This window comes from Corythoichthys intestinalis, chromosome 3 (genome assembly GCF_030265065.1).
Source record: "Corythoichthys intestinalis isolate RoL2023-P3 chromosome 3, ASM3026506v1, whole genome shotgun sequence".
Classification (NCBI taxonomy): Eukaryota; Metazoa; Chordata; class Actinopteri; order Syngnathiformes; family Syngnathidae; genus Corythoichthys; species Corythoichthys intestinalis.
The window spans coordinates 32,835,543-32,858,684 of NC_080397.1; the positions used below are offsets into that span (position 1 = coordinate 32,835,543).

Here is a 23,142-nt window from a genome sequence, read left to right on the forward strand (position 1 = left end):
GTGTGCTGTCGAGGATGACACTGTCCCGGATGTAAGTGAAGAGTGAATGATAGTAGAGATGAGGGGGGCTATTGAGGGAAGACAAGTTTTGATGAGGGCAGTGGGAAGAGGATCAAGGTGACAGGTAGTGGGTTTGGATTTGGTGATGATGTCAGAGATAGCCGGGATTGAAGGAAGGGTAAATGAGGAGAGGGTGCTAATGAGAGGAACATGAAAGGGAACAGGATCGGTCCCAGAAACTGCAGCTCAGTGGATAGTCAGGGATTGGTGAATGTCAGTGATTTTCATGCAGAAGAATGTCAGGATGGCTTCACAAGAATTAGCAGAACATATGTGACGAGGGAGTGGATCGGGGGGCTTAGTGAGTTTGGTTAGAAGTGAGTACAGGCTTTTAGAATTGTATTGATAAGCTGAAATATATGTAGGGCCACACAAGAATGATTTCATGCCTGAAATATCTTTATGATTCAATTAACATTTTTTTGGGAAAAAAAAAAATAATAAAAAAAATAAAACAACACCAATAGACTTTAGCCTTCCTTGTATTTTATCATCAATGATGAAGAGCACCCATGCATCTTTTTAGTGAGACATCGGTGCTAAGCGCTTGTGGAAGCACTGACCGATTTCTGAGCATATTGTGGCTCTGTGTTCTGCCCTTGGTGGGATGTAATTCTCTCTAGTAAGAGCCCTACCAACTCATTCTGTTGGCCATGATTTGGACACTTTCTTCTTCAAAGGACACAAAAGTGGAATCTTATGAGTCTGATTGATCCTGTTCGGTTGGATTTCCAGGTGGACAACTACCACTGCCACCTGGACAATAGTCTGGGTCCTTATCAGCAGAAATTTCGGACACTTGAGTCCAACCCCGTCACTGCCTCTCCATCATCCAACATCTGATGGACCATTTCAGCCGTAAATCTAGCAGCTATGACTCCTCCTCCTCACCTACAAGTCCCTCCATAACCTGGCCCCTTCCTACCTCACTGACCTTCTACAACAGCACTGTCCCTCCCGCCGCCTACGTTCTGCCAACTCCAATCTCCTCACACCCATCACTCGCACTAAGCTCCGAACCTTGGGGGACCGAGCCTTCGCTGCTGCTGCTCCCTCATTCTGGAACTCACTCCCAAAACCCATCAGGAACTCGGACTCATTACAAAACTTCAAATCACTCCTTAAAACCCACCTATTCAAACTAGCTATTCCCAACTCTTAATTCTTAATTCTGTCTTTGTGTTATGTTATGTAAAGCGTCTTTGAGTGTCCAAAAAAGCGCTATACAAGTTTGAGGTATTATTATTATTTTTATTATGACATTTTGGTTAAGGAAACATAAGAGTAGTGTTTTCAATAGATCAATATGTAGCTGTATAAATAAATACACACACTATATATATACAGTAGTGTTAGCTAACTTAGGCTAGGTTCATACCGCAGGTCTTAATGCACGGATTCAATTTTTTTGTTTTTCCGACTCAACTGAACGGAAAAAGTCGCATAAAAGTGGCCCATTTCAAATTCGATCCAGGTCACTTTCGTATGTGGTTAAAATCCCATCAGGGCCACATTTTTCCAGAATATGGCTGCGGTCTGAACTGTCAAGTCCCCCAAATTGGAATTCATACATTAATTAACGTCAGCAAAGAGCGAGAGAGACAGGGCGCTACGGTTGCGGTGCAGCTGTGCATTAGCGCCTAGCTTGAACGGGGATTTTGGGGAAGGAGCGGGCTTGACAAGTTATAAAAAATTAAAATAGGTCGATGATAAGTCTGAGAATGCTCGGTTTTCTCTCTGCTCCAATGCTCCTGCGCATGCGGGCCAGTTTGCTCAGCGCATCTCGGACTGCGAATTACAGCGCATGTGTGATACTTGGACAGGCTCAATGGACAAAGGCAGTCTGACGGGCACGCAAAAAAAATACAGATATGACAAAAATCGGAATTGTGCATTACGACCTGCGGTATGAACCTAGCCTTAGTTAGCTAGCTAGTTATGAAGTAGGTTAATTTGTTGATAAATAATAATAAAAAGAGTCATGAAAGACACAAACAAAATACTATATGGACATAATACTTACAGTACACATATCACCTCTTGCTGTGTAAAATAATCTTCTTAAGGGAGGTACCCTTTACATACCTAGTCTGTGTGGTCCACAATGAATTTATTCCTGACAGCCCAAGTTAATAAGAATGAAAGATTCCTATTGGATTCCATAGAAAATGCATGTGGGTCATTTTTGACCCACTTGTGGAAGCTTAGGGTAGTAATACAAAAATAACAATTTCTTAAAATGTTCAAAAACATCCAAAATTTGAATGGCATTATATCAAAAACGTTTTTGAGGAATATGAATTGATAACAATTTTTCAATCCGAAGAAATTTCAAGAAAACAACCTCACCGGGTCATTTTTGACCCACTTATGCATCTAAGGGTTAAAGGAGTCAAAAATGAGAGGATATGAAAAACAGATTTTGATTGTGTTAATATCCAAGCGTGTAAAACAGCATTAGTTTGGTGACTTCATAATACGGCAAATGGTAATAGCTGAACCGGGGAGGAAAAGTAGAAATTAGCCACATTATTGACACGTCTGATAGGTAATTGTGTCAACGAAAGCATCATCCAGCATCGAGTGATATCACAGACAATCAAAACTCATCTGAGTTGTTAGACTGAGAAGCATCTTGTCCATATCTGATATGAAACTACCTACCGTATGTGGTTTATTTCTTTGTATTTTGTGACTGTTGACAAAGTACAAAAATCGGATCTTGGCTGCCAGTCTGAACAAGGCCTTAGTTGGACTCTGAGGATCAATGCATAGATTCCTTTTAGTTACTGTACCCACCAGTGTTGTTTTCATCAAAATGACGATCATGAAAATATTTTGTGGAAAACGAAACGAAAGTTTCGAAAGAATATGCAATGTTACTTTAGCCTTTAAAAGTCTGTGCTGAGTGATCATCGCACAATAAAAATAACTCCCAGCGTTAGCATAGCATTAACGTTTAGCCTAATGATAACGGCGAGCGTCCTCTTAAACTCTTGGACGACTTTTTTTGCATTTCGAAATACTAGATGGAAACATTTATTTATTTATTCTTTTTTGGAATATTTTTAATTTCCCAGACAAAAACTTTTTTTGTAAACGTCGACTAAAACCAGACGGAATTAGTGTTGAGATTTCGTCAGCAGTGACCAATATAAGCCTTTTTATCAGGCTGTATGATTACATATGTTCATTTTTCTCAAATGATTAGGCCAAGGCTGGCTCTACTTACAAAGGCCGATGTGTTTGGACAGGCTAGGAACCAAAGAAAAATTACACTGGGCCCTAATAAAAGCCCATGGGAATTAAAATGAATTTGTGGAAAAGTGCCAATTTGTTCTTGCGAACCTCAAGACATGACCAAATTTTGTACCGAAAGAACATAGTTATTGAGACTATGCACCCCAAACTATGCACCACAAAAAACTCCTTCCTGACCTTGTTGTATTTTGCCAGATTTTACTTACCCTGCGTGTGCCTATCAACACTTCTTGTTTTGATCATCCACCTCATAGACTGAGCCATAACCACAGCTGCACATCATATTACGTGTCCCCTGACATCATGACCTCACTCGAGACCGGCTGTGTCCCCCCGCATGCACTCAGATCGAAAGTCTATATACTGTACGTTGATTTAAATCCAACCATTGACCGAAAATACTATGTTATAACACTGAGATCTACTGACTAAATGTTTCCTAAATGCTGGCTTCGTCAAACATTTCATTGCGCAAATTATTAAACTCCTACACATATTTATGCTACAAAATTATCATTTGTGACAAAATTAAATTGTGTGATTGTATTTTAGGTGTGATCAATGATGGGCCACATGAGCAAATACTAGAACAGGAGTAACTGTTCCCAAAAACTGAACTGTAATTATTGTAGATATTACACTTGACGTAGATATGACACAACACGAATACCGTAGGAGCTTTGGGACATTTTAAATGAGATTCTTTGTGTTGAATAGAAAGTAAATTGCTGCTGGATGTGCAGTCTAACAGCAATGGCAAGCAGATACAATTGTTTTATTTTGAGTTAATAAATAAACGTATGTCTGTTTCCAAAGCAACCAAGAGAGTTTAATTTAAACTCACATACAGTAACATGCAATTGACCATCAGTGCACAAGAAGAGAGTGATGTAGCATTACATCACACAACGCAGTCATCCAAAATATTAAAAAGATAAATTAGAAATGTGAGTGGCTGTCAGCACTCATCTGTCATTGACTCATTTGTGAGTTCATGTGCTGACAGAACTGTCGATTTTTTTCGTGTGGGTGTGTGGGTTCATGTGACACGCGGCTCTAATAGCTGTTATTGCTTTAGGTTTCATTAGGTCTCAACTTTCTCAATGTGTTGTAAGTTAAAGAGACACTTAGGCTAGGTTCATACCGCAGGTCTTAATGCACGAATCTGATTTTATCCTGTTTTTTCGACTCCAGTGAGGCATTAACTTGACGGCCCGAACGGGAAAAGTGGCATAAAAGGGGACCATTCCAAATCTGATCTAGGTCACTTTCGTATGAGGTTAAAATCCAATCTGGGCCACATTTTTCCAGAATGTGGCTGCGGTCTGAACTGTCAAGTCCCCCAAATCGGAATCCATGCAGCAATTACGTCAGCAAAGAGCGAGAGAGATAGGGTGCCACAGTAGCGCTGGAGCTATGCATTAGCGTTAGCGCCTAGCCTGAACGTGGCTTTTAGGGAAGAGGCGGACTTGACAAATGTTGCAAAAAAAAACAAAACAATAAAATGGGGGGGGGGGGGGGGGGGGGGGGAGGATGAGCCTGAGAATGCCCCGGTTTTCTTTCTGTGCTCTAAATGAGCAATATTTCAAGATTGCTTAGAGTCAAGGTAAACTGTCTGTGTGTGTGTGTCATACACGCACAGTGCGTGCATGTTATCAATCCATATAAACTTTTAATATAAGACTAAACAGGAATTATTTATGTCTGTTATTTGTGTCCTGTTTTTGGAAATCAAAATATAACCCCAAATGACGTTGAGCCAGCATGTGTAGTCTTTTGTTTTAATGCTCCTGTGCATGCAGGTCAGTTTGTTCAGCGCATCTCGGACTTCAAACTAGTGCGCAGTTGAACGGGCTCAATGGACAAAGGCAGTTTGAACGGGCACACCAAAACATCAGATATGACAAAAAATCTGAATTGTGCATTAAGACCTGCGTTATGAACCTAGCCCTATTGTCATTTTTAGTTGTTGGGAGTTTTTACTGTACCTACAGTGTATCACAAAAGGGAGGGGGGTTGGCTCCTTTGCTGGGCTGCGGGAGGAGGCATGGGCTGTGCTTTATGTGAGGAAACGGTGTTGTATTTGATTTCTACCTAATTTATTAAAATAAATGAATAAATACAAATTTGGGATACCCTTTCAAATACTTTTTATTTATTGGGTAGTGGGAAGAAGTCAAAAGACGTGGCAAAACTTTAAGTGACTAGCAATTATATTTCTTCATGACGATAATTATTGTTTGATGACATTTCTATCATATTAGTGAATTAAATAGAAACGGGCCCTGCAATTGGCTGGCAACCAGTTCAGGGTGTCCCCTGCCTACTGCCCCGAGTTAGCTGGGATAGGCTCCAGCACCTCCGCGACCCTCGTGAGGAAAAGCGGCATGGAAAATGAATGAATGAATGAATAAATAGAAACGGATAACCCTTTGTAAGGCGAGTGATTATTTTTTGTCAAATTAAAATTTTTCTAAATTAGCTTCATAACGATGTGGGCTATATGAACCAAAATGTGATGTCCACATATGTGGATGACAGGACTCAATTTTAATTATATAATTTTAAAAATTATTACTTTTCAGTATTTTTATATATATCTATATTTTTTCCTTGCATACATATACATATATATACACACTGTATATATATATACTGTATATACATATATACACACACATGTATATATATATATATATATATATATATATATATATATATATATATATATATATATATATATATATATATATATATATATTCATATATACATACAGTGGGGCAAATAAGTATTTATTCAACCTGTGCAAGTTCTCTGACTTGAAAATATTAGAGAGGCCTGTAATTGTCAACATGGGTAAACCTCAACCATGAGAGACAGAATGTGGATAATAAAAAAACTGAAAATCACTGTTTTATTTTTGAAGAATTTATTTGCAAATCATGGTTGAAAATAAGTATTTGGTCAAAATAAGTATTTGGTCAATACCAAAAGTTCATCTCAATACAATATTATGTACCCTTTGTTGGCAATAACAAAGGCCAAACGTTTTCTGTAGTTCTTCACAAGCTTTTCACACACTGTTGCTGGTATTTTGGGCCATTCCTCCATGCAGATCTCCTCTAGAGCAGTGATGTTTTGGGGCTGTCATTGGGCAACACGGACTTTCAACTCCATCCGCAGATTTTCTATGGGGTTGAGACCTGGAGACTGGCTAGGCCAATCCAGGACCTTGAAATGCTTCTTACGAAGCCACTTTTTTGTTGCCCTGGCTGTGTGTTTGGGATCATTGTCATGCTGAAAGTCCCAGCCACGTCTCATCTTCAGTGCCCTTGCTGATGGAAGGAGATTTTCACTCAAAATCTCTCGATACATGGCCCCATTCATTCTTTCCTTTACACCGATCAGTCTTCCTGGTGAAAAACGGCCCCAAAGCATGATGTTTCCACCTCCATGCTTCACAGTGGGTATGGTGCAATTCAGTATTCTTTTTCCTCCAAACATGAGAACCTGTTTTTCTACCAAAAAGTTCTATTTTGGTTTCATCTGACTATAACACATTCTCCCAGTCCTCTTCTGGATCATCCAAATGCTCTCTAGCAAACCGCAGATGGGCCTGGACGTGTACTTTCTTCAGCAGGGGGACACGTCTGGCAGTGCAGGATTTGAGTCCTTGGCGACGCATTGTGTTACTGATAGTAGCCTTTGTTACTGTTATCCCAGCTCTCTGTAGGTCGTTCACTAGTCCCCCCGTGTGGTTCTGGGATTTTTTTCCCCCCTTCTTGTTATCATTTTGACGCCACGGGGGGAGGAGGGAGTTGAAAGTCCGTGTTGCCCAACGACAGCCCCAAAACATCACTGCTCTAGAGGAGATCTGCATGGAGGAATGGGCCAAAATACCAGCAACAGTGTGTGAAAAGCTTGTGAAGAGTTACATAAAACGTTTAACAAAGTATTGAGATGAACTTTTGGTATAGACCAAATACTTATTTTCCGCCATGATTTGCAAATAAATTCTTTAAAAATCAAAAAATGTGATTTTCTGGCGGGTTTTTTTCCACATTCTGTCTCTCATGGTTGAGGTTTACCCATGTTGACAATTACAGGCCTCTCTAATATTTTGAAGTGGGAGAACTTGCACAGTTAGTGGTTGACTAAATACTTATTTGCCCCACTGTATATATATATATATATATATATATATATATATATATATATATATATATATATATATATATGTACTGTACATTCTTACTATATATCCTTACTATATATTTTATTCATTCATTTTCATTATGATTGAAAAAGAAATGTTTTTTAAAAATATACCATAGTTTTGGCCCCAAATAACACTCTAATATTGATAAACCATAAATCAAATACCATGAATAAGAAATATAATTTTTTAAAACTTCCCATTTTTGTTGGTATTCCAAAAATAAAAATGAGTAAACATTTTAAATAAATAGAGAGGATAATTGCAGTTTCATCTTTTTTATCCAAGCCATTTATTAATAAGAGAAATTAAAATAAATTTTAAAAAGACTATATTTACTGTTTTGCTTCCTTTTTTATTTAAAATATAATAATAATAAAAGTAATAATATTTATTATTATTATAATATTAATGATGAAAAAAAAAAGAAACAAAGCCTAAATGTTTTTTCTTTTTAAATACATACATAAGACAATATTACTGCTCCTATAAAAGGATAAGTAACCCCTGTGGATATCATTGTGGTTGACAACTGCATCAAAAGACAACAGAGAAAACTGTTTGAAATACTATTTGTCTCAGATTGAGCATCTTGGCTTTCAAAATCTTCTCTATTATTATCTTGTCGCTCATAATTGTCCGCTCATTTTTTCTTTTGCTCACTGGCTTTTCCTCTTACAAGGCTCAGAGGAATTTCCACGATGGTGTTTGCTCGCCTTCTGTTGTTAATAAAGAGTTGGAGCAACCAGCTGCACTTTTGGCTTGGAGTTACTAAGGCCTTATAGGACACCCGGGAACAAAGTGGTGTGCTTGGCCAGATCTCTAAGTGCATTTTAACACTCACCAGTGACTTTAGGGTTCCTGCATCATTGCTCGGATAACAACTCCAAACCACATTCTGGATCTACCACAAACAGAGAGTTGCTGGGGTAAGGGGGGTGCTTGAGAGAAAACTAAGCCCAATTTAAGCAGTACCTTCCAAATGTAGTAAAAGTACAAACGGATGACAAATTAAAGGCGGAAATATTAGTACTTTGATGTAAAAACAATGAGTAGGGATGTTCAATACGGAACCCTGAATGGTTGTCACATTGGGTGGCGTGGGAACTAAATTAAGAGCAGACTTGCAGGAACTGAAAAGCTGATAGGTGATTAAAACGACAGGAGCATGGACAAACAAACAAAGCAACAATCAGTGGGGGAACAAAAGAAGCTGGTCCAAAGCCAAGGAGTGAATTGATAAAACAAACCTTGGATACAAAATAGGTAGCAATAGTTCAAACTGAACAATGAAATGTCTAAACAACGAAGGACCTTGAAAGGTAAACGTTTCCCAAACAATCTATATATTCCACATTGTCTTAGTTTCAACATTATACTGTATAAGCAAAATTGGTACCACATTCCCACAGTCATCCATTTTTTATTTTAATACCAATAATTGGTTGCCAGCAGATCGCTGGGTGTAACCTTAATAAAAAGAAAGAAAGAAAAAAAAAATCTATTCTCTATTAAATCTATTAAGTTAATATTACAAAATACTTTGTGAGCAGTTTTAATTGTTGATATTGTAATCCAGATTCATGTGGTGCATTTGGCTTTTAAAACTCGAATGAACCCGGTTCATTAAAATTATAGATTGCTTTAAACTGATCGGAATCACACATAACGTAATGCATATTTTTCACAAGCAAATACCAATAAGATTCCTCATTATGGGAGGGAACAACTTCATCTTTTATGATCCAGTTTTTTAAATGCAGCATTAGATGATGGGGCCATGATATTTTTTATTCTGGGATGAGGGGTAAAAGTTTGTCCATGAGCCAAAAAAACAAAACAAAAACTGTGTGGCTCTATGCATGTGTGTTAGTTTGCAGACTACTTTGTGGCTCATGCAGAATGATGTCAGATGTTAGGAATAGATGGAGAGAAGTCAACCATTCGCATTTTGGGTTTTAGGGAAAAGTTCCATTGTGACTCAGTTGGAAAGAAAAAAACATACACATATATATATCTCTATTTGCATTTTCACCCAAACTGGTGCCAAATTTGCTTCTGGCAAATTGTGAGCATTTTCCATGAAAAAAAAAACAAAAAAACAGTTTTAAACAGTTATCACCTCTGCCAGGAGGTAAAACCTACAGAAGTGGAGGCTGTATATTTTATTACATCCTGTATATCTATTTGTATGTTTGTTGTTTGTCTAAATGTCTGTGTTCAAGATAACTAAAAAATGACTAAAGGGCTTATCAAACATGCATGATAGAATAGAATAGAATAGAATAGAATAGAGTGCCCTCCATAATTATTGGATTTATAATAATTATGTGTTTTTTTAGTGACCTATAATCAAAATATGTTGCCCTCTGCCCAAAAGCTGAAGATGGGTCGTCACTGGGTCTTTCAGCAAGAAAAAGACCCTAAACATATGGCCAAATCTACACAGAAATGGTTCACCAGACACAAAATCAAGCTCCTCCCATGGCCATCTCAGTCCCCAGACCTCAACCCCATTGAAAACCTGTGGGGTGAGCTGAAGAGGAGAGTACAGAGGAGAGGACCCAGGTCTCTGGATGATTTAGAGAGATTCTGCAAAGAGGAATGGCTGAAGATCCCTCTTTCTGTCTTTTCCCATCTTGTGAACCATTATAGGAGAAGATTAGGTGCTGTTTTGTTGGCAAAAGGGGGTTGTACAAAGTATTAACACCAGGGGTGCTAATAATTGTGACACACATTATTTGATGTCAAATAATTATTTCTTTATGTGGGATTTTTTCCCCCACTGAATAAATGCACTTGTATTGAAGGTTGGATTTTTCTCTTTTTTTCCATTAAGGTCCCATATTATTTAAAAAAAAAAATTATTAGAAGCTAAAAAACACATAATTATTATAAATCCAATAATTATGGAGACCACTGTAGAACAGAATAGAATAGAATAGAACAGAATAGAATACAATACAATACAATACAATAGAATACAATACAATACAATGTTTGTAATATGAAATGGAAAAGGTGATTTAAATTTTGGGGTGATGAAGTCAAAGGTCGAAGAGGTCAGAAAAGGAATTCCTGGCATAGCATACAAACCACTTGTGTATTTTATACAGTGTGCCGGTTACCGGTTTCAAGGTATACCATGGTATGAAAACGTCAAGGTTTCAAAACCGCTAAAATGTTTCGTCATACAGTCCCTACAGTATTAGCTATTTTTTATGTCCCAAAAATGCAGGGCTCACCCCTCCCCCTCATGATGTTGCTCAGTGTCAGTGAGTCAGCTGTGCTGCGCGTTGGCTGGAGGACATGAAACACCTGAACTTTTATTCGTTGACAGTGGTCAAAAAACAGGGCAAAACAGACGACGGAGGGACCCTGCTGGATCCAAAGCAAGGCTACATAGAAATGTTTCCGAGCAGCGAACGTTTGTTATCTCAGTGTCCAGTCTTTTTGAAAGCTGCGGTAGAGTGGGCCGGGCCGAAGGTGTGGCTGGGTGTTGTCTTGGGATCATCCCTCTGTGGCCGGTTTTGGGCGGTTAGGTTCATGCGTCATCCTTCGTAGCTGGGACGTGGTTGTCACAGCGACCAATGCTGGTCTTGACATCCCAAGCGCCCACTATCAACTTGTTATCCTGGTTGGGCGGAACGCTACTTGTTTTAGGACAGAGCGCCCTGCTCTTTGTCCTTGGAGTGGCCGGGAGAACTGATTACGAGAGTTGGTGAGTCAATCTTGCTCGTGACGCACACGTTGGGCTTCTGTGATAAGATGGCATTGTGTATCTATTCTTCTTTTCATTAAACTATGGTGTGCTGTTTGTTTTATATTATGTGTGTTAGAGTAGTACAAACAATTCTACAGTACATATGAGAAAAGATACTTAATATAATTAATCGGGGAATAGTGTGTTAGAGTAATGCAAACAGTTATATGGTGTGTGCGAGAAAGGTAACTATTCCCTTCAAATATTTTGTTTTTAAAAAAAAAATTTTTTTTTATGTATTTAACTTAACATTATAGGCCTACACACGGGAATATTCCAATTTGCTAATATGTTGTTTGAAAAATAAAAATCCTGTTCAATGGAATTTTTTATTTTCATTATCCAGAAATCTCAAAATAAAACATTTTAGAGCTGTAACTGCAATAATGTGATACCATGAAACCATGATATTTTTGCTTAAGGTTATCATACCGTGTCAGAATCTCAAGCCAGCACATGCCTACAGTGTATGTAAACTCCTGATTTGTACTGTACAGTATGTTTGCCTCTGAGTTGGGTTGACGCCAGGGTTTCATCATTATGGAGACTCCCCCACCCCCCCACCCCCAAAAAAAAAAAAGTTCTTGGTTTTCATAATTAGTCGTCTTTAATTGCACAGCAATTGCGGAAAGCAAATATACTGTAACACCATAAAGTGACGATTACAAAGTACCAATTATAGCCTGGTTTTCCTAAATGTAATTTTAAGTGCCCCACACATTCGCATATAAAGTTGCAGCACCTCAAAGCTTGCTCTCCTGATCTCTTTAGAGCACATGAATAGCCCTCAATGCAATCATCTGGAGTGTCACAATCATTCTGAGTCTGCAGAATAGACATAATGAGAGCTAGAGTGGCCCCACAATGAAGTCAAGGTGTTGCACTATTCAATGTAATATGAATAAATTACTGAACTAAGAGGCCAGAAAACAGTCTGTCAATGTTACTCTGACTTGCACTTTTCCAGAAGGAAATGGTGCAGACACAGTTCATCTAATGATTTGAGTGTCAGAGTCAAGGCTGAGGGAGTTGAAAGCGGTGAGCAATCTCTTAGTATGCATGTGCAGCCTGATGAGAAAATGGATTGTTCTTTGACCGAACAACAAGGTCAATTGCTGAGCACCAGTTATTAGCTCACACTCTTCAGGGAATCCAAATCGCTTAATTAGAGTTTATTTGGAAGGAGTGTGTTGTAATTAAAAAATAAAATCTCTCATGGATAGAGAGGATTTAAATTATTTTTTTATGTGTTGAGTGATAATTACATTGATAATAGTTTTCCTTACAAGCTTGTTTTACCCATTTGTGTTTTGTTGTTGGCTTTAATAAGTCTTATATCATTTGATCTTTTTCAGAGTGAAGAACAGATGCAACAAGTGTTAAATCAAAGTAATAAGGTGTTCTTGTACTGTGCCTTCCTTGACTATAGGTGGGTGTGCGTTGGATATTTACATGCTTTCCTTCTGACAGTGACATTAATATTTTGATCAGAGAAATAGTGATAACCACAGCGAAAACATCAATCTAAAATTAAGCACCCAAGATTTTCTGTGAAGATAATTCTCTTTCAAAATGGAACTTATTTAATCTCTGCAAAATACCAAACTGTACATATATACAGTATGTTTTCAATACGTAGCTTTTTTGCCCTATTGCTATGATAAATGGTCTTCTTTTTCAGTTCAAAAGAGGGAGTATGGTCAAATCGAGGCTGTGTACGCTCAGAGGGAAACATGACATACTCTGTGTGTTTGTGCAACCACCTCACCAATTTTGCCATTCTAATGCAAGTGGTTCCCTTAAAGGTATGGCTTTGGTCCCACACATTTAAATATCTTAACTCTTCACTGCTAGTCTATGAATACAGTATGTCTAGTATTCCTTGAGTTATGTGGTAGCTAGTAAAATTTACATTAAAAACACCGATTAACATCAATAGATATCCAATCAATTTTGAAAGGATGTCTATCGCCATCAGTGGCAGCCAAAGAGCTTGTTTGATGTACTATTATCAAGTGGCAATGTCTAAAAGAATGCTGCTTTTATGCCCCTTTTTTTTTTTTTTTTTTTAAGTCTTGAACACCAGCTGCCTTGTGAATATGTGAACTACTCATGTTGACATGTTTTGATACTTGCTTATCTCTGGAATCATTCACTCATTCATCTTCCGAGCCGCTTATCCTTACGAGGGCGGGGAGTGTTGGAGCCCATCTCAGCTAACTATGGGCACTAGGCGGGGTACACCCTGAATCTTGTTGCCAGCCAATCGCAAGGCACAAGGAAAAGAACAACCATTCCCACCCACAGCCTATAATGCATGTTTTGGGGATGTGGGAGGAAACCAGAGTACAGGTAGTCCCCAGGTTACGACGTACTCAATTTACACTATTACGACTTTACGACACAGGAGTCTCGTCCGTCATTTTGGCTCCAATTGTTTTTTTTTTCTGTTCTTGTTGTTGCATAAAAAGTACTTTATTGTACCTCACAGTATCTTATTTTTTACTTCATTTCTATGACGTGTTCTTACCTCTCTAAACTTAGTTTTGAAGCTTTTTGAAGCTCTTTACTTCCTTCATATAAAACTGTAACACACATATGTACACTTATGTTCGAAACAACACGCATTTTAGCAATAAAACACTTGACACAAAACGTCCATCTGATCAATATGTAAATTTGGTAGATTAAATTGGCCTAATTTGCCTAACAAAAGTCTACTAGTTTAAATGCTACGAATGCTAACATATTTACAATTGTCATAGCAAATCACTCACACGTACCTCCACAAACTGTAGCTGTAAATTTAATTACAAATGCATACACAAACATATACTAGCTGAAACAACTTACAGCCTTATGTGGGCCAAACCAGAGCGCAGCTATCCTTTATCCATGTCAGACGTCTGAGTCTGCTTGTTAGTCATACATGGCAACAGTCCAGCCAGACCCAACACTGCCACCAGAGGGAAGTGTAACCTCCATCATTAAACAAAATATAATACTTTTGGACTTTTTAGATAGTTATTTTCAGATTTACTTGAAGTGTTGATTCCGACTTACGCAAGAATTCAGGTTATGTCGCAACTCGTTTGTAACCCGGGGACTACGTGTACTCAGAGAAAACCCACATGGGTAAGGCGAGAACATATAAATTCCACACAGGAAGGCCGGAGCCAGCGAACGCATACTTAATCTCAGAACTGTGAGGTGGACATGCTAAGCACTCTTCACAATGCCGCTACTCTCTGCAATCATCGTATCCTGTCTTAACCATGTCACATATCTATTCAAGAGTACATTTTTTCTGCAGGAATTTGTTGGAACATCAACATACTTTATACTTTTCTGAAATTTGTAGTCGTTGATAATTATGCCATATTTAATTACAAGATACCCGTCTGATTGCCATACTTTACCTTACTGTTTCTGACTTAGTTTATGGGTGAAATTGTGTGTTTGTTCTGTTTTATGGTGAGGGTTATGGCGTCAATTTCAATGTATAGTGTCTAGGTAATTTAATGTGGTTCTATGGCTTTATTAAGACAATAAATCTAAATGTGTCTAAAGTTAGATGGTGTGTGTGCTTGTTCACACACAGTAATGAAAATCCGATGCACAATAGCCATTTTTAACCTAATTAGACAATAATATGTAAACATAGCACAACAATGGCCAGAAATGAATTGATTCCATTTCAGCCCAAATAGAAGCATATGTAGTCTTATAGATTGTTTTACTATCTGCGATTGAGGAGGAACGTGTCCTGTTTGACTGACATCAGACGACAGGCAGCCGGGTGGGAAACAAGGGACAAACCAAGCACTGTGTTAGCTACAAATCACAAGCAGACAGTGTTGCTGGCAGATGTTGAAGGATAATGATACACTGTCATCTACAGTACACACATTGCAAGCTTTTTGCGGATTTTGCCTGCTTTTTCAAACTATTGACAGAGCATATAGCCTATATGTAGGACATGTTTTCAAAAATCTTAAACTTTACTTTGGAGGAGGTGCAGTGCTCAGCTAATTGTAGTTTTGTGACTGATCTTAAAGCCTAATTTGCTCCCCCGCATGCTCAGTGTTGGTCTATCATAAGCAGGCCAACACAATCACTATGTTGGTTTAACTGCTGATTTTCTACATAACTACTGAGGAAACCATGATTGAATGTGGTTCTTTGGGTCTCTACAACGGTCAATGGTCCAGCCCTCAAGGACCATAGTCCCATAAGAGACTCACTGATAGAAATGTTTGGCATCACATCATATTAATGTTTCAATGTTCACAAACATACTCCTAACCAGTATTATTCATTTTCACAATCTGCATCTGTTGTAAATGCTGGAATGCCAGCCCTATGTACAGTATGAGCAATTGGCATATAACCCGTAGCTCCGCTGGTTTGTTTTAAAATGCAGAACCACTCAGTGGTCGAGTTCTGTATTTAAATGCAGAAGTCTATTTGATGCTATTCTTTCCCTTCAGTCACTCTGTAATTAGTGGTCTGCCTCATCCCTCAGCTGCAAGGGAATGTACCACATATCCTTTTTGGAGATGTCTAAGACTGCTCTACTCTGGTAATGACAAGGCACATGTGAAGACAGTTAATAGAGACTCAAACCCAACCTCTTGAAATAACTCAGACTCTAAAATAACATTGTATGAAGGGCTCTACTAGTGTATGAATGAAGAAGTACAATATTGTCACTAATGTTGTCAAGGGACGAAAACCTACTTATTTAAAAACAATACCGATAAGTGGTTTACTTAACTATATGCTTACAGTGCTCTCTTACAGATGTCATATAATATGAATATGTATGCTGTATTAAATTATTCATTTCAAATGACTGACGTCGTGTCTGCGCCCAGCTCACAGCTCGCCACCGGGTGGCACTATCAACCATTGGCTATGTTGGATGCTCAATTTCCATTTTCTGTCTGGCCATCACACTTGTCACATTTGCAGTCCTATCGTAAGTATCACTATCATCACTTGCACTGGTGATTGTTTTTTCCAACCCTGTATTAATGTCTTTTTCAATGCTACTCTCCAGGTCAGTGAGTACTATCCGGAACCAGCGCTACCACATCCATGCCAACCTATCTTTTGCCATCCTAGTGGCTGAGATTTTGCTGCTCATCAGCGCCAGCTTCGACCCTGGAACGGTAATTATATTGTATACAATACCATGATGATGAGATGACGGATTAAAACAGACTTTTTGGCACACATTTCTGTCACTTGTACCAGCTGCCATGTAAGATCATGGCTGTCCTGCTTCACTTCTTCTTTCTGAGCGCCTTCGCCTGGATGCTCGTGGAGGGCCTCCACCTGTACAGCATGGTTGTCAAGGTGTTTGGTTCTGAAGGCAGTAAACACATTTACTACTATGGCATTGGTTGGGGTAAGTCAGTCAATAGTGTGTGTTGATTTATTTTGCAGCATAAATTGTAAACTTTTTTTTCCACTGAAAGAGTCATTTGTATCCGCCTCCCACAGAAAAAAAGCACAGCAAAAACATATATTCAAAATGGAAAATGTAGTTATGATTTTTTTTGCCTTGAAGCTAAAGGTTCAGCTATCTTTTGTTCAGCTTGTAGACAATAAGATGTTTTCTTTAGTGCATTAATGAGCTCCTTCAGAGTAAATGAAATACACTTCTGCACGCCACAAGATTGTGCAGCATTTACACGATACTCTATATTGATTGTAGTGCTGCAACGATTAATCGATTAACTCGAGTATTCGATTAGAAAAAAAGATCCGAATTAAATTTTGCTGCTTCGAGTATTCTTTTAATTAAAGAGGTGGTGTAATGGTTTGTTTTTCAGAGTGTTTGCATTTAGTTTTATTGATTTCGGTGGATACACTGCCCTCTTGTCTGCCTCATTTTACATGGCCAAATCCAACTGCTCCCTGTTAAGACCAACATAAGCTAGGTTTTTGTTTGAGCTAATTTTTTTAATACATTCGTAATTTAGTTTAAAGGTATATTTAGCCATTTTTTGTGGTAATATGTGTCCGAACCATTTGTTAAGAGCATTGTAAAAAAAAAAAAAAAAAAAAAAAAAAAAAAAAAAAAAGTATTTTCTCGCATTTAAGCTAGTGGAAATTTGCTTTGTAAGTTAGCCAATTGTTCTTTTGTTGTACATAAGTAGATCCTTATTTATTTCTTTTTTTTATACCGTTTAAGGCTCAGGTATTTTAATTTTTTCATGTTTATCCGATTACTCGATTAGTCGAACTAACTAGTTCATTGATCAATCCTCTACTAAAATAATCGATAACTGCAGCCCTAGTGTGTTATCAAGCGTAATGAAATTTTTAGATAAGAAATAAGATTTTTTTTTACAAGATTTTAGATTTATAAGAAGTTTTTGAGTAAAAACAGTAAAAAGGTTTTTTTGGTTTTTTTTCTAGCCATTTCTGAGATGCAATTGTTGGCTGTTTTCAACAATGTTCATCGAAAATAAAGACATTGATCGACTGAAAATTGTTAAATATTAGATTAAATGTCTTGTTTCCTTATGTATATTTATAATTTTTCCTTACCTAAAAAAAAAAGTTTTATCCGATTACTCGATTAATCGATAGAATTTTCAGTCGAATACTCGATTACTAAAATATTCGATAGCTGCAGCCCTAATTGATAGCACATGCTTTAGAAAAGACAAAAAGTAAATCTCTACCAAGTCAATCACGGAAGAGACAAGTTATGGGTTTTCAATGTCCATGCAAACCTTTGATGAGATGATCAACATTAAAATGGCCCATTCTCTTTACTCCAGGCCTTAACTGTAAATTTGATATTCTCCATCAAATCTTGTTCATATGTATTAAACTCAAGTAACAACTGTACATTGATGTTGTATAACCTATCATGTACATCTGCTTTGAATTGCATTCCACTGTAACAATTGCCTTTCCGGAGTTTATGCTAAAAAAAGACTCTTGAATATTTGTAAATGTATACCATGGCTGTTGAGGAATTCCCACTTTCACATGCTAAACCCATCAGTGACAACAATACGCGTTTCCTATATTACTTCCTTTATCCTATCCTAAGTTGTGGCCAAATGTAAATTATGCTTTACCGGTGTGAGAGAATACACAGTGTACTGTATGAACAATATTGTGCAAGGTACAAATTCTCAGTGCATTTCATTGTGGCTGTACAGTTTTTATCTACTCCTGGTACCGATTATGACTGTACGCATTGTACTGTACAAGAAACCTTTGAACTTGACAGTGAATACAGTCAATATGTTTGGCGACATCTTCTATGACATAAGAATCAGTGGCTGTTTGTTAACTATCCGATGAAGTGCAGCTATTTTTGGTATAAGCTCACTAGCACCGAAAATAAAAATTCATCTGTTTTTTGTTGTCGTATTCACCAGGTTCTCCACTTGTGATCTGTGTGGTGTCTATGACATCATCTTTAGGCAGTTATGGTGAGGTTGACAAGTAAGTAATCCGCATGTAAAATGGAAAAGGAAGCGTCATTGAAAAACAGCAAATTTAATTAAATACTCCATCAAAGCCCAGTGACATCAAACCTGTTGAAGAGTTGTTTTGTGTTGCATAGTGACCGTCTACAGTCATAATGTATTGCAGTTGGAATTGACATTATCATTGCCTTGCTTTCTCAGCTGTTGGTTGTCGCTGAAAAATGGAGCCATCTGGGCCTTTGTGGCACCAGCTCTTTGTGTCATTGTGGTAAGTTTCAATCATTTCAATTTCATTTTGCAATATCTTATAAGAGTATATACCAGTTATTAGAAACCATAAGTTGATTTTTCTATCACTGTAGTGATTCGTAACCTCATTTGTTATTTTCTTTCTGAATACCAGGTAAACATTGGCATTTTGATATCGGTAACCAGAATTATATCTCGCATCAGTGGAGAAAATTACAAAGTTCATGGGGATGCCAATGCAGTGAAGTGAGTGTAGTTCTCCTCTTCCAGGATTTTCTTTAGCAATTAGCTAAATACTGTTCAACGCAGTACACCAAAACTAAACATTTGTTTCGTCTTTTAAGGCTTACTGCAAAGGCTGTGGCAGTACTTTTACCTATACTCGGCATTTCATGGATATTTGGAGTTCTAGCTGTCAATACGCATTCCTTGCCATTCCTTTATATCTTCGCAATTTTTAACTCTTTGCAGGTAAGTCTCCTTATTTTTCCTAAAGTTTTGCTGTTGAAAGTCCTCCTTGTTTATGTTCTCTTTTTTTCATAGGGTTTCTTTGTCTTCCTGTTTCATTGTCTACTTAACTCTGAGGTATGCTCTTCAACATTTAAAATATGTGTTTTGGTCATTTTTGTTGTTTTCGTTTGTTATGCCTCATGGGAGGCAAATCTCCTCACACCCTCCAGCAGTGTTGAATTTGGCCAGAACGTCCAGTGGTGTAATGTTGTTTTCCCTACTCTGTAGGTCAGGGCTGCTTTCAAACACAAGACAAAAGTGTGGTCTCTCACCAGCAGCTCCATGCGACACATCAACGTGAAGCCCTTCAACTCTGACATTGTGAGACCTTGCGAAACAGATGGGCTAGACCAAAGACCCGCGTAACTGTTAACTGCCTGAGCTAAATACTCTTCCACTCTCCTATCTTGTAGATGAATGGAAACAAGGAGGGTGTATCCCCCACTAAGATGAACACATGGGACAAAAGCACCAACTCAGCCAATCGTATTGACCTCTCTGCAGTGTAGGCCACCACAAAATCTCACAAAATCTGTGTGTGGACACTAGAGTAGAATGACAAGCATTTGCCAGAATATTTCCCTCACTATTTTATGTGACTCACCTCAGTTGGAGTGAAAGAATGCCAAATTGGGTGACATGTAGCGCCACCATTCAAGAGAAATCAACTAAAAACTGTGTCTTATTAGTGTCACATTTAATGAAATGGTGTTGCCACAGATCAGGGTAGATAACCCGGAGGTCAGGAGGTAACAACCATTATTCAGTTTCTGACTATGATACTCTGTGCAGTAGAGTGGCTACATGTTTATGTAGACATGCCTGTGTTGACTGCAGTTCATTTAACTCCGGTTTATTTTATTTGCAGATGTTAAGTTTGAAACTTATTAGCTTGGTCAGATGATAATGGGGAATGTGACCTAATTTCCTGTCATTAGCTCCATGCCTTCAAAACAATAGCACATGGCTTTTGAGTGATGTCGCAACACAGCCAACTGCAAAATAACACACCGAGATGTAAAAGTAAATTGGACCATGTGTTATTCTGATATGATATATTTATTTTGTGATGAGTAGATATGTTCATTGTCTTTTACAATCTGGAATGGCTCAACAGTGGTCATGTCTGTTTATTTTTTTGTTTCCACTCTTGGAATGAGCTGACTGGAATGTAGCAGTGCAGTATGGACACACTTCTGTGAGGTTTCACAGTCTCTTAACTATTTCTAGAGCTACATTTCACACTTTTCGTAAATGGAAATTGAAAGGCTATGTCTACAACGGGATGCCATTATACTATTTTTCTTCATAACTGTGAGAACAAAGGGTGATGACATCTACATGTCATTAATCTGTATCAACACTGTACCAACTGTAATTTTCAGAAAAGAAAAAAACTTACAGTAAATTTGTAAGCACTCACAACTTTAAAAATTAGGTATTGCAATCATTCAGTTTTGTATATTGACTTTCATTGGTTTTCACTTTGGTACTGTTGTTTGTGCTTTCAATTATCTGAATAAAAAGGTTTGAAACAAAACTGTGCCTTATTCTACGACCAAAAAAGTGCAGATAATGTACACTACAGCATGTGTGTCCCTTTCTGAACAACTCGTCTTTGCACATTAATCAGATAGCATTTTTTTCTTGACCTCAATGTGGTTGATGTGGAAACGCGCTGACAGCTAAAGTTCACAACAAAGCGCCATAAGTGGTTTCCAAGACACTATTTTGTTTGTAATTATTTATGAGCATTTAAGTCCCTGCGGGCAGATGTCTGAAACATACAATGAATAATACTAGTATTGCTGCAATTGTGCTATTGGAGTCTGCAATATCAGATCTCTGAAAAAACACATATCTTTCATGTATTGTTTTATAGTCAACATTTTAATTAATATATACTAATTAATGTCGGCAGTCACTTCTCATTTACGCTCCAGCATAAATTTTTCAAAGTGCTGTACATTGGTCCTCTTAGCCCTTTCTTGCCAAATGTATCACATTTGATAAACTTGGAGTTTCATGATTTTGAGACTAATTCAGAATTTTGAAATATCTTTCCTCAAAAAAAAAAAAAAAAAAAAATGGATGCAAGTCAACTCATGCATCTGCAGGTTCCATGAGAAGAAAAAAAAACAGGATTTAGCAAGGGTTATAGACAGGGGTTAAAGTGGCTAGAATTTCTTGCAGGAACTCCCCAACGTGAAGGTCGCCACAGAGCCAGAAATTAGTTTATTTTTATTAATTTTCTTTTTTTTTTTGGGGGGGGGGGGGGGGGGGGGGTCAAACCTGCTAAAGCTACTGAAATGCAAAGAAAACTGTTTTGGCACAGTTATTTCTATAAAACATACAAAAACGGATTTTCCTTCAAAATTGTATTTTTTAAAATGATTTGCAAAATAAAAGTTAACAAAAACAGCAGTAACCCCAACCTCCATCTCCTAATTTTTATTTTCCCTCATTTCCTCACAAACTAAATGCCAAATCTAAATTTTAACTACTTAAGAACATAGAATGTATATTAAAATTGAAATTAATGTAAACATTTACTTTTGCTTTCTTTTTTTTTTAATAATAAAGATATAAGTCACATACATTCAGAAAAATACAAATGAATTATATAATGCAGAGTGAAATGGAATATATTTTGAAGATCGCGCAAACACCGACTTTTTTAAATCATTAGGAAATGAATAAGTAGCCTAATATAAATGAACAAATATAAGTCCAAAGTGCACATTGACAGCTAAGATGTTCTGAACCTCCCCATAAGAGCAAATAAAACTAAATATTATAAATAAGCCTCCTCAACTCTTTCCTTGCTCTTAAAGACTTGATCCATTTTCTGTTGCATTGCCCTTTTTTTGTCGCATCAATTAAAAAAACTTTTTTTTGTTGCTTTTCCAGAAAACATGCACTAGCTAGCTAACTATCTCTGCTGGTCACGTGTCAGGATATCAGCCAATTGAACGGATAAATGAGTCCAGGCGTTTTGCTTTGCTGCATGCATTCGCGTATTGACATGACTCATCATCGTCAGACTCAGATAACTGCAGCAGCCAGGGAAACCTCCATGCCGTCCGTGGAATAAAATAAATAATAAAATGTCGTTGGAAACGGATTACGCTACACAAGCACTTTATTATGCTTGTTGTCAACACTTGTGTATGTAAATCTGATGTTGGTAAATTGTTTTCTTCTTGAAGATGAAATGCATGTGTGGCAGCTCAGCATTTAAAAAATTTTTTTTTACATAACGTCTTGACCGTTCTGGCCCACTTTCACCCCTGGTTATAGATATTAGAGCGGTTATTACACATATTTTTTCTTTTCTTTTTTACAATTTTGAAAAAAAGGTTTCATTAAGACCTTATTTTTCAAATTTTGTGATTCTCTGACGATTGCTTCATATTGCAGGCATTAAAGGGTTAGAGAAAAAATCTGAAGTGTAGAAAGTCCGTTTTTTGGGGGGGGGGGGATTATTGTTATTATTATTATTTAATTATTACGATTTTACGAATGCTCTTGAGTACCTAGGTCATATGCAACAAGTGGATCAGTAATACGTATTACCCTTAACATCGAGTAGTTTTACAGTCCATTCTTGAGATTTCATAAT

At 37.5% G+C, this 23,142-nt stretch overlaps 1 protein-coding gene across 4 annotated transcripts in view; it reads left to right on the forward strand.

Moving 5' to 3' along the window:
- Positions 1 to 21,706, forward strand: part of adgrd1 (adhesion G protein-coupled receptor D1) — a 41,798-nt gene extending 20,092 nt beyond the window's left edge. For 2 of the 4 annotated variants that reach the window (XM_057832104.1, XM_057832103.1), the window contains exons 15-26: positions 12,657 to 12,730; positions 12,983 to 13,106; positions 16,179 to 16,282; positions 16,364 to 16,475; positions 16,561 to 16,714; positions 18,711 to 18,777; positions 18,963 to 19,029; positions 19,165 to 19,256; positions 19,355 to 19,481; positions 19,554 to 19,595; positions 19,749 to 19,841; positions 19,934 to 21,706. In XM_057832104.1, coding sequence (XP_057688087.1) covers positions 12,657 to 12,730; positions 12,983 to 13,106; positions 16,179 to 16,282; positions 16,364 to 16,475; positions 16,561 to 16,714; positions 18,711 to 18,777; positions 18,963 to 19,029; positions 19,165 to 19,256; positions 19,355 to 19,481; positions 19,554 to 19,595; positions 19,749 to 19,841; positions 19,934 to 20,029 — 1,152 coding nt within the window. In that variant the 3' untranslated portion in view covers positions 20,030 to 21,706. The remainder of the gene's footprint in view (positions 1 to 12,656; positions 12,731 to 12,982; positions 13,107 to 16,178; positions 16,283 to 16,363; positions 16,476 to 16,560; positions 16,715 to 18,710; positions 18,778 to 18,962; positions 19,030 to 19,164; positions 19,257 to 19,354; positions 19,482 to 19,553; positions 19,596 to 19,748; positions 19,842 to 19,933) is intronic. The other 2 variants (XM_057832107.1, XM_057832105.1) reach the window with 1 other exon arrangement.
- The last annotated feature ends 1,436 nt before the right edge of the window (positions 21,707 to 23,142 follow it).